General features: G+C 45.5%; 1 protein-coding gene across 1 annotated transcript; it reads left to right on the plus strand.

Annotated features, from left to right (window-relative positions):
• Positions 1–365: 365 nt before the first annotated feature.
• LOC115785198 (homeodomain-interacting protein kinase 3-like) lies at positions 366–3,773 on the plus strand. The gene is made up of 8 exons (XM_030736694.1): positions 366–733; positions 859–1,050; positions 1,138–1,319; positions 1,491–1,614; positions 1,720–1,839; positions 2,005–2,091; positions 2,177–2,364; positions 2,779–3,773. Exons 1-8 carry the CDS (start codon positions 524–526, stop codon positions 3,467–3,469), a joined length of 1,794 nt encoding a protein of 597 aa, XP_030592554.1. The 5' UTR covers positions 366–523; the 3' UTR covers positions 3,470–3,773.
• The last annotated feature ends 8,390 nt before the right edge of the window (positions 3,774–12,163 follow it).

Genomic DNA, 12,163 nt, shown 5'->3' on the forward strand with positions numbered 1-12,163 from the left:
CTACTATTACAGTGTGCCATATGAATGCTTCTTCCAGCAGATCATGTGTGTAAGAAAGTAGGCACTAAAAAGCTATGCAAATGTGGTAAATGCAAGAGCTATAAACATCTCACTTAATGCAGGTGTTGTAGTATTATTGCTATTTTTAATGAAAACATTCGATTAAATTTCATTCCACACTGAAATCTTTTTGTTCTGTAGCAGATTTACATTCAGAAAACCTTCATTCTACATGTATGAAGAAATTAATATCAGCTATAAGTTTCCTGTCATTTTCTAAGTGTGGTCAGAACTTTTGATTGTAACCTTTGATGTTAAAAGCCACGGAATGTAGAATGTTGTCAGACTGCAAGAAGGGTTCAGGGGTCCCTGATCCAGTCTGAACCTTTGTAATGTAAAAATGCCACAAAGTAACAAAGCCACGGAATGTAGAATGTTGTCAGACTGCAAGCAGAGTGAAGATTGAACAGTTTCACCAAACCTTTGGCGTGACAACAGGAAAAAATCGACGCTCATAAAAGTCATGGCATCAAACATGTACTCCAACGTACAAGCCCAAGACGAGATAGTCCCTGGAAGCCGGCTCACCTCCAGCTTCTCCAGCTACGAAGTATTAAGTATCCTTGGAGAAGGGACTTTTGGCAAGGTTGCAAAATGTGTCAGGATGGCTGACAAGAAGACCGTAGCCATAAAAGTAATGAAAAATTACTCAGTGGAGGTGGCAAACATTGAGGTACAAACTGCTCCTTAAAATTTCTCTTTCAAAGATGTGTGTAGTGGTTGTGAAAACTGCAGAAATACTTATTGTGCAGTACAAATGTCAAACTAATGTAAAACCTATCTGTGATCTGTTTCCAGGTGGTTATGCTATACATGCTCAGCATGCATAACAGCCACAAACACAACATGGTTGAATGGTATCAGGCTTTTATGGATAGAGGTCATCCATGTCTGGAGTTTGAGTATCTTGACAAAAGTCTGTTTGACTTTATGCTAGAAAGACATTTTCAGCCACTCAGTTTAACGCAAATTCGACCAATAGTCATGCAGGTATGTTGAACTCTGATTCTCCACATTAATGAGTGCTTTGAAAATCAAATTTCATTATGACATTTTTTTTTTTTGGGTATCGTTCAGATTGCAATAGCTCTGAAACACCTGAAGTCTATTGGAATCATACATGCAGACCTCAAACTAGATAATGTAATGTTAGTCAATCACCAACAAGAGCCATACAGAATTAAAGTGATTGACTTCGGCCTGGCTCAGGTCACCTCTGCTGCCACAGTGGGCTCTTGCCTTCAGACCTCTCCATATCGGTGAGTAGCTGGACTCAAATCTGATCTCTTACTCACACAGTCACACAAACCTCCTGAGTCTGTGCTTTCTGTTAGGAGTTTCTCAGCTGTAGTACAAATCATACTTATCCAAATCATCGTGATTGACAACAAATGTAACAACTACAATCATTGCTCTCTGTCCTCCATCAGGTCCCCGGAGATTATTCTAGGGCTTCCGTTTACAGAGGCCATAGATGTTTGGTCTCTGGGAATCATTGCTGCCACTCTATACCTCGGTTTCCTACTGTACCCTGGATACTGTGAATATGAGATGGTGAGTAAACAGTACCCCTAAAGTCTGTTTTTTGCTTGACTGAAATATATGACAAAATTCTGTGCTGGACTCCCAGTTTGACTACATTTTCTCTTGTATTTACAGATGAGATATATAGTAGAAACCCAAGGGAAGCCAGAAGACAAAATGTTAAACTCTGGGCAAAAGACCTCCCTTTTTTTCTACAAAGAGTGTAATTCCACCACCAGTAACTGGAAACTCAAGGTACTGACCACTTCACCATTGCTCTGTTTACTCCTGTATGCCAGTCTCTAAACTCATTTGCAAACTATTTCTTTTCTAACCCTCGATTTTTAACATATTATCAAATATTTTGTTTTGAGAGCCCATTTGTCCTACAATTTGCTGACAAGTTTCCTATCTTTTCAGACACCTGTAGAAGTTTTCCAAGACACAGGGAATTGGTTCATAGACAGAAGAGAAAGAAAGTTTACCTCTCTGGATGACCTCTTACATGTAAGTACCCTTTGGCCATTCTGTGAAAAAAAAAAAAAAAAAAAAGTGTTTTTGGTTGACATTTGTTGGTTTCTTCATTTTTCAGCTCCGGGAACCCGAGCATCAAAATTATGCTGATAAAGTTGCAGAAATGGCTGATCGTTTGATGTTCACTGAAATGATTAAAGAACTGCTTCAGCTTGATGCTGAAACACGGATTACACCCGAACAGGTGCTGGATCATCCCTTTGCAAAAATGAGCCACATGGCGTCCTTCCACCACCTGAGCTCCTAGTAAGTCAACACTTTTTTATTTAGAACAATTGTTCTCCCTTAACCTCCCACTGCACACACACACGTACAACACATTTCCCCACACTAGTAAAAAGAAACAGGTTTAAATTTAGGTAAACACAACCTTGGTTGGACAGTAACAACATTCCCCTCTTAACTCCTTTGTAAACAATAAGGGTGTACTTAGTTTTTCATACACTTGTCATGGTATATATGTCACGCTTTGCAGTTCATCTGGGGTTGTATTTATGCACATTTTAATCCCTAATAATGACCAGATTCAATTTTTTAACTGAAAGAAGATGTGATTTTTTTTTTTACCGTGACTCTTTGTTGTATATCTCACTTTATGTGAAAATGTTGCATCCATATGAGTGAATAATTTAGCATATTGAATGATTCGCTGTCTTGCAGTGTAAAGTCCTGTTATCAGCACACAGAGATCTGTAAGAAAAACAGCCCAGTGTCTTCAGATAGCAGGACAGGAGTGAGTGAATCTCTGCAGCAGCCCATGTCTGAGACCAGACAACCTGCCCAACAGCAGCTTCATCCCCCTGCAGCTGAGAGCAAAATCCTGGAGAGGCCCCCTTCCTCCAGGACCACAAGCCCATCCCAAAAAAACTGTCCTCCCCCTTCAATTCAGAGAAGCAGACCCAACTGCTCCAGGCCCAGTCACTGTGAAACTGCCCAGACAGTTTCAGTCAAACCAAACTTTAAAAGAAAGCACCCTGATGAAGATACAAAGGACACCAGTCAGTTAGTAAAAAGGAGGACGACTGACTGGAAAGATGTGGGTGAAAAAATACCCCCCTCTTCCACAGACGTGACGTCAGACCAATACCAAAAGAAATTCCGGTATTCTCCTGGGCCGTCCTGCTCAACCAACAGGACACAGAGTTCCATGACAAGGACTAAGAGGAGGATCAGGATAAAACTGCCTTCCAGAGCCCGCAAAAGAGGGCCAGAAAACACCACGGAGACAGCTGGAGCAGCTTTAGATCTAAAGGACAGTCGGGCTGATGATCACCGCTGCAGAGAAGCAAGAGGAGCAGCAGCAGCACACCATACAATTTCTCCCGCAAATCGTTGGCATCATGGCGATTAAGTGGAAGTGGGTGGGCTGTTCCAGAACTCATCTCGCTCTTAAAGTCAATTTTCTCGAAATATGACTTCGGCAATAACTCTATGAGGCTAACAGTTATCCTTCAGCTGCTGGCTAGAGATTAAAGATAACAGCAGAAAACGTTCTGCAGAAAAGCTTCAACTTCTTAGGAAACACAGCATCCATTCCACTTTGGATGTTGAAGCTGTCCTTTTTTGGAATATAGCTAATCTCATGATGCTGCTGCACTACTGCATGTCATTAACCTCCGTCTTGTCTTCGCAACAGTTTGTGTTTTGTCCTTGTCTCTGTCGCTCCTTTCTCTCTTCTCTTTCCCCTCACCCCCAACCGGCCGCGGCAGATGGCCGCCCCTCCCTGAGCCTGGTTCTGCCGGAGGTTTCTTCCTTTAAAAAGGGAGTTTTTCCTTCCCACTGTCACAAAGTGTTTGCTCATAGGGGGTCACTTGATTGTTTTCTCTGAAATACTGTAGGATCTTTACCTTACAGAAATTTTTAAATTGAATAAAGTAACACAAATTTAAAAGTAAACTGTTTCCTTATCATTGCAATAGTCAGGAAATTAGTGAATAACATAACAATGCAACATTAAGGCATCATTTTCTATAGAACGTATTCACTGATCTGTCATTTTGCATGAAAATATTAAATATATAAAGAAACATATTTTTGTTTATAATAGTTTACAATTATAAACTCAAGACTTCAATGAATATGAATAATATGAATTATCAGGGTAGTATTCAACTAAAGGAAATTTTGGTCAACTAAATTTGTCCTCTTCATCCAAATAATTGCTCGTGATGGCATGAATTGTACATACAGTAACAACACAACTGTTAAGGCACCAGCAGTTGCTTCTTTGTCATCATACACACGATCCATTATCGTTTGATGCACTTTATCGTACCGGGAGTGAGGCCTCAGAGTAGGGTTGCCACCTTTCACAAATGAAAATAAGGGACGCCCACCACGGCTTCTCAGGGCCATGACCAACACGACCCGAGTCGCCCGACTCACATTTTATGTTGTGTTTTTTTGTAAACGGGTGATCAAGGAACCAATTAGTCATTCATAAAATTAAATACTTTTCTTAGCAATGAAGACTTTATTGCGAAAGACTGCTTCAAGTAAAGTGCTCTTAAATAAGGCTACATTGCATGCATCCCTATTTAAAGACCTCAAAGCTAGAATGACATCTAAAAGGTCTGGGTTCGATTCCACCTTGGTCCCAGCCTCTCTGTGTGGAGTTTGCATGTTTTCCCTGTTTCTGCGTGGGTTTCCTCCAGGTGCTCTGGTTTCCTCTCACAGTCCAAAGACATGCAGTTACTGGAGTTAGGTTACTTGGGGATTCTAAATTGCCCATAAGTGTGAATGTGAGTGTCAGTGGTTGTCTGTCTCTCTGTGTTAGCCCTGCAACAGGCTGCCGACTGCCCCACTGACCCTGAACAGGACAGATAAGATAGAGGATGGATGGATGGATGGATGGATAGATATATAAAAGTGCAATGACACACAACTGGCACACAAGCTATTGCACAATTAACTTAGTGAATGGTATACTGTATGTTCTGCTGCATGACAGTAGCACTAGCACCATCAAAGTCAAGCTTTTAGCTTGACTTTTCATTTTTTTCCTTTCATCTTTCTGAGATAGTTCATATTTTAAAAAGACTTTTAAACAGTTTTTGTCATGGTCCCCGCCTTCTCCGGGCCGGCAGTGTGTTGTATGGGTGTGTTTTGTTCTTTAGGCAGGCTTGACAGTTGCTCCACCCTCTGGCCGGCCTCCTCCAGCCGTGTGTGGCACACCTGATCTCAATCACTGTTTACTCACCTGTTTTCCCTAAGGCTCACTCGCTGGGTATTTAAGCCAAAGGAAGTCTTCAGTCCTTGCCGGATCATTGCCTCTACCAGGTAGCCAAACTATGCACTTTATTTTGGTGTTGTGCCACGTTCTTTTTGCCTTGTGGATTAATTGCTGTTTGTGTGCAGAGCTGAGCTGGGGTCTGTTGGGGTGTGAGTCAAGAATTCTGTGTGTCAGTAAACATGCTGCCAGACCGACGGAGTGTTGGAGACAAGCCTGTTTAATCCCGGACCTCCTCACTCAAAAACTTTGTTGGATTTGTGAAAATAAAAACTGGAAACATTTTACGTCTGCCTCTGCAGTTGGGTCCTTCCTTTTCCTGAACATCATGACAGAACGATCCGGCCAGCTGGACCCAGCGGAAGCAGCGTCACTGCAGGGAGTGCTCTCATCTCTCAGAGAGCAGCTGCAGAAACACGATTAAGTACTCCGGCATCTGATGGCAGATCAAGCAGCGGTGACTCGTAAGATGGACGAAATTGGAAATGTGTTGCAAATGCTATGCTCACCCAGTCGTGCCTCTCCTACAGCTTCTCCTCTGGAAGAGAGCACTTCGCAGTCTGTCACTGTGCATTCCCCGGAGGGCGCTGCCGCTTCCTCAAGTTCCCCGGAGCCCCCGGAACGAGCTCTTCCCTCTCCTGCTCTCTTCTCCGGTGAGTTAGAAGAGGCTCCAGGCTTCCTGATGCAGTGTTCACTTGTGTTTAAACAGCTCCAGAGGACATAGGCTGCGGACAGTGCAAAGATTGCATACATGTCTACACTAATGAGAGGAAGGGCATTACATTGGGTACAGACGGTTATTAATGCTAATGATGATCTTTTATATGCTGAGTTTTTGAACAAATTTAAGTGCGTGTTTGTAAAAAGGGATAGCTGTGACCAAGCAGCCCAGCGCATGTTTAACCTACGACAGGGCAAACGGCGTGTGTCGGATTATGCCATTGACTTCTGGATTCTTGCTGAGGAGACAGGATGGGGGGTGAAAGCCTTACGGGGGGCCTTCCTCAAAGGTCTCGCGGACTACATCCATGATGAACTGGCAACTAAAGAGCTCCCGTCATCTCTGAATCAGTTAGTAGCAATGTGCACCAAATTAGATGACCGTGTCCATGAGCGGCGCAAACAATTTCGCCCCAGACCCAAGAATCCTCACGCTCAGCCTGTTCCTTCTGATAAATTGATGGGCGCAGGCCCGTCTTTTGGGAATGAAGTGGAAGCCATGCAACTGGGCCGCACACACCTCACCCCAGAAGAACGTAGTCACAGGTTGGCAGCTGGTGAGTGCCTTTACTGTGGTGAAGTGGGTCATTTTCTTTTCTCCTGCCCACGACGGCCAAAAGGCAGGGCCCGTCAGTCCAAGTAGGGGTGCTGGCGGGTGAGTCCTCCTCCCTACCACGTCTAATGGTGCCAGTTAATCTGTCAATGATGATGATTTCACCCTGCAGGCATTGGTGGACTCCAGTGCTGAACAAAACTTTCTGGATTCAGCTCTTGCTCAACAATTAAAACTACCTCTTATTCACCTCCCACATCCTCTGCAGGTCAAAGCTCTTGATGGTCGCTGGCTGGCGGAAGTTACGTGTCAAACTGAACCCATTTCACTACTCATTTCTGGCAATCACCGTGAGTACCTCTCCTTTTTCATCATCCACTCTCCTCAGAGCCCTCTGGTCCTGGGACAACCCCGTGATCGATTAGTCACACAACAAAATTTCCACCTGGAGCCAGGATTGTCACAAACAGTGTCTTCTGTCAGCCCAGCCTCCATCCTCTGCCCCGTCTGAAACCCCTTGTTCTGAGGTTCCCAATCTCTCTAATATACCTGTTTGTTACCATGATCTGGCAGATGTTTTCCACAAAGACCTAGCATTATCCTTGCCTCCCCATCGCCCTTACGACTGTGCGATAGAGTTGTTTCCTGGAGCTCCACTCCCAGCGAGTCGACTATACAGTTTGTCTAAACCTGAAAGGGAAGTGATGGAGACATATATTCATGACTCTCTAAAAGCTGGGATAATCCGTCCTTCCTCCTCTCCATTAGCTGTGGGGGTTTTTTTTGTGGAGAAAAAGGACAAGACTCTTAGGCCTTGCATTGATTTTCGGGGGCTTAACCAGATCACGGTGCGGAACAAATATCCTTTACCGCTACGGTCCTCAGCCTTTGAACTGTTGCAGGGGGCCTCTGTATTTACAAAACTAGATCTCCGAAATGCCTACCACCTAGTCCCCATCCGTGAGGGGGATGAGTGGAAAACGGCGTTTAACACCCATCTCGGCCATTTTGAAAATTTGGTGATGCCCTTTGGTCTGACCAATGCCCCAGCTGTCTTTCAGGCATTGGTAAATGATGATCTTCGAGATTTTCTGAACCGTTTTGTATTTGTATATCTTAATGACATTTTAATTTTTTCAAGAACCCCGCAAGAGCACCAGGAACACGTTCGCCAAGTCCTGCAGAGACAGCTGGAAAATCGGTTATTCATTAAAGGGGAGAAATGTGAGTTCCATGTCCAAACGGTGTCTTTCCTGGGATTTGCCATTGCGCCTGACAGCATTCAACCAGACCCAACTAAGGTAAAAACTGTGGTGGACTGGCCCACGCCTTCCACCCGGAAACAGTTGCAGAGTTTTTTAGGGTTTGCCAATTTCTATCGTCGATTCATCAGAGACTATAGTCGTGTTGTGTCCCCATTAACCGCTCTCACTTCCCCTAAGCAGCCCTTTCTCTGGACAACTCATGCTCAGGAGACGTTTGACCACCTCAAGGATCTCTTTGCTACCGCCCCTATTCTGATACAACCGGATTTGTCACAACCGTTCATTGTGGAGGTGGATGCCTCAGATGCTGGGGTAGGAGCTGTAATATCCCAGCGAAAGAATGATAAATTGCATCCATGTGCTTTCTTCTCTCGCCATCTTTCTCCTGCAGAGTGGAACTATGATATTGGTGACCGGGAGCTCCTGGCTGTGAAGCTAGCACTGGAGGAATGGCGTCACTGGCTTGAGGGAGCTGAACAACCCTTTATTGTCTGGACGGACCATAAAAATCTCTCATCCATTCAAAAGGCCAAGAGATTAAATGCACGCCAAGCTAGGTGGTCACTATTCTTCACCAGGTTTAACTTCACCATCTCTTACCGCCCTGGCTCCCGTAACGGCAAACCTGACGCCCTTTCTCGTCTGTTTTCTGATCCTGAGCTCCCTCGGCCAGAAGAAACTATCCTTCCAGTGTCCCGGGTGATTGGGGCTTTGACCTGGGAACTGGAGTCTTTGATCCGGGCTGCGCAAAGGGACGAACCGAATCCCGGGACCGGTCCTGCCAACCAAATGTACGTACCCACCTCAGTCCGGTCCAAGGTGCTGCATTGGGCTCACACTGCCCGCTTTACCTGCCATCCTGGTGTATTCCGAACAATCATGTTTCTTCAGCGCTCATTCTGGTGGCCCTCATTAACCCGAGATGTCTGCGACTACATTGGCGCCTGCACCGTCTGTGCCCGGAATAAGGTCTTCTCGTCTCCCTCCACTGGCTTATTAAGACCTTTGCCCATACCTGGACGTCCTTGGAGCCACATCTCCCTCGATTTTGTCACAGGCTTGCCCCCATCCTCAGGTAACACTGTTATCATGACTATAATTGATCGTTTCTCAAAAGCAGCTCACCTTGTTGCTCTGCCTAACCTTCCAACAGCCCGCCTGCTCACGGACCATGTTTTCCGTCTTCATGGGATTCCTCAGGATGTCGTTTCAGATCGCGGCCCCCAGTTCACGTCTCACGTTTGGAGGCAGTTCTGTACTGCCATTGGCGCTCAGGTTAGTCTATCTTCAGGTTTTCATCCTCAAACCAACGGCCAGACTGAACGTATGAACCAGGAACTGGAGGCGGCTCTCCGTTGTGTGACCTCCTCTAATCAGACCACTTGGAGTACTCAGCTGGCATGGGTGGAATATGCCCATAACACCATGACATCCTCGGCTACCGGATTGTCACCCTTTGAAGCCAGTTTGGGTTATCAGCCCCCTTTGTTCCCGAATCAGGAGACCGACTTGAATGTACCCTCAGTCCAGCACCATCTTCGTCGTTGTCGACGGACGTGGAAATCTACCCGAGCTGCCCTTCTTCGCACTTCTGCCCGGAATAAACGACTGGCTGACCGGCGCCGCCGTCCTGCACCCACGTATGCCCCCGGGCAGAAGGTTTGGCTGTCTACTAAGCATATCAATCTCCGATCGGAATCAAAAAAACTCTCTCCTTCATTTATTGGCCCTTTTGTGATCAGCTCTGTCATTAATCCTGTCTCCGTCCGGTTGAACCTACCTCGCCACATGAGGATTTGTAATTCTTTCCATGTCTCACAGATCAAGCCAGTCAGATCTAGCCGCCTGTGCCCTCCGGCCGAACCCCCTCCGCCCACCCGGGTCGTTGGTGGCCAGCCTGTTTACACCGTCCGTCGGTTGTTGGATGTCCGCCGGCGGGGTCATGGCCTTCAGTACCTGGTGGATTGGGAGGGGTATGGTCTGGAAGAGCGTACTTGGGTGCCTCGTTCTGCGATCCTGGACCCTTCCATGGTCCGGGAGTTCCATCGGGGGCACCCAGACAGGCCTGGGCGATCGCCGGGAGGCTCCCGTTGAGGGGGGGGTACTGTCATGGTCCCCGCCCTCTCCGGGCCGGCAGTGTGTTGTATGGGTGTGTTTTTGTTCTTTGGGCAGGCTCGACAGTTGCTCCACCCTCTGGCCGGCCTCCTCCAGCCGTGTGTGGCACACCTGATCTCAATCACTGTTTACTCACCTGTTTTCCCTGAGGCTCACTCGCTGGGCATTTAAGCCAAAGGAAGTCTTCAGTCCTTGCCGGATCGTTGCCTCTACCAGGTAGCCAAACTATGCACTTTATTTTGGTGTTGTGCCACGTTCTTTTTGCCTTGTGGATTAATTGCTGTTTGTGTGCAGAGCTGAGCCGGGGTCTGTTGGGGTGTGAGTCAAGAATTCTGTGGGTCAGTAAAAGTGCTGCCAGACCGACGGAGTGTTGGAGACAAGCCTGTTTAATCCCGGACCTCCTCACTCAAAAACTTTGTTGGATTTGTGAAAATAAAAACTGGAAACATTTTACGTCTGCCTCTGCAGTTGGGTCCTTCCTTTTCCTGAACATCATGACAGTTTTTCATCAAATCAAAATTATAGACTCTTGTCTTGGGACAAATCATTTTGTGGGTCATTTTATGATATGTGGGCATATCATAAAATCATATAAATCACTAAATATTTGTGCCAAAATCCCCCAGTTATGTTTTGTAAATTTTTAAAAATAATATGCAAATGGAATTTGCACTTTTTTGGTGGGACATGATTTTGCCAAAGTCCCAAGAATTAGAGGTTTACTGTTAATCTACTGGCATGATTTGTTCTTTCAATGGCCATATGTATGTATACCAATACTACTTTATATTCAGTTAATGATCATTCAGACTCAACACCCTAAACAATCAACCCAAACTAGTCTACTAAAGCACAAGAGGAAACTGCATCAATAATAACGTAATGTTCTATATATCAGTGTCCGGTGTTGCTCTCCTGATCCATGTTGCCTTATATCAGACAGCCCGCCGTGCGCACTGAACATACTCGCCAAAAAATGTTACACTTTGACACAGTATGTCTTCCCACTCACGTCTGTATCTTTGCATACGTTTTCATTTCTGGGGATGTGGTGGAGCGTCGGGTGTAGTAGCGGCCATTTTTAAAAAGGCGCGGGTGCGTGGCGTCTGTCGCTAGGAAATAGTGAGAACAGCACCAGCAAGCAACACCGGTCCGTAGTAGGCCGGGGGGTCCTAAGATGAAACCTGGATGGCACCAAACTGTCTTCATTTTAACAACAAGAAGACAGAGGTTTTGGTTGTTAGTCCTGGTACTACTGGTGGGTCCTCTCCTGTAGATCTGGGGCCTCTAACACAATACGCAAAGCCTATGGTTTTTAACCTGGGTGTCAGAATGGACAGTGTTTTTAACATAGATAAACAGATCAGTGCAGTGGTGAAGTCCAGCTTTTTTATCCCTTGTGTTGTCTTGCGAGTCAAAAGTGACCCACTACCATGTTTAGCTGTAGAAAAAAATACCTTAAACTATCTTTTTTCCAAGTTGAAATTTTATGACTTTTCCTAAAGGGACCCCATCATTAGAAAAAGTGATACTTTGTTTTTGTTTGTGTTTCCATGTGGGCTGTACACCACTAGGGTACAAAGATTGTCTTATGGGTCATTTTTGACCCGTGAAGTATAAAAGCATTTAAACACCAGAAAAAAGTTCAAAGGCCCCACACACACACACACACACACACACACACACACACACACACACACACACACACCGGATGTATCCTCCAGCTGTGGAAGCAGACCTAGTAAATGATCCCAAGGGAAAACAGTGGGGAGTAAAAAGGGAGGAGGGGGGGTTAAAGATGAGCACAGAGAGATGGAGCTTCCTTATCTGGCCAAAATGGTAAAAAGTGGTTACCACGGTTATTAAATCCCAAACACACATGCCAAGCATAAACTTTGGTTGGATGACTCAACTATTGTCTGACTCACTTAGAGATGCACGCACGCGCACGCACGCACGCACGCACTTCATTGGGACTAGTTTGCAGGAGGTGAAGCGACCAAATGAAAGACGAAAAAGTCAAAGAAGATCTCTGACAAAGAACAAGAGAATACATTTCCTGCAGCTGTTTGACTCAGAGAGGAGGAGAAAGAGAGAGAGACTTGAGGGAGGGAGGAAAAGGAGGGAGGCAAAAAAAAAAAGCCAACTCATCTGACACGAACA

This window comes from Archocentrus centrarchus, chromosome 8 (assembly GCF_007364275.1).
Source record: "Archocentrus centrarchus isolate MPI-CPG fArcCen1 chromosome 8, fArcCen1, whole genome shotgun sequence".
Taxonomy (NCBI): Eukaryota; Metazoa; Chordata; class Actinopteri; order Cichliformes; family Cichlidae; genus Archocentrus; species Archocentrus centrarchus.

Coding starts and splice junctions, on each gene's coding strand:
- LOC115785198 (XM_030736694.1), top strand. CDS start 524: ATGGCATCAAACATGTACTCCAACGTACAAGCCCAAGACGAGATAGTC. Junction 1,051..1,137: donor TTCGACCAATAGTCATGCAG/GTATGTTGAACT, acceptor GGTATCGTTCAG/ATTGCAATAGCTCTGAAACA. Junction 1,840..2,004: donor CCAGTAACTGGAAACTCAAG/GTACTGACCACT, acceptor CTATCTTTTCAG/ACACCTGTAGAAGTTTTCCA.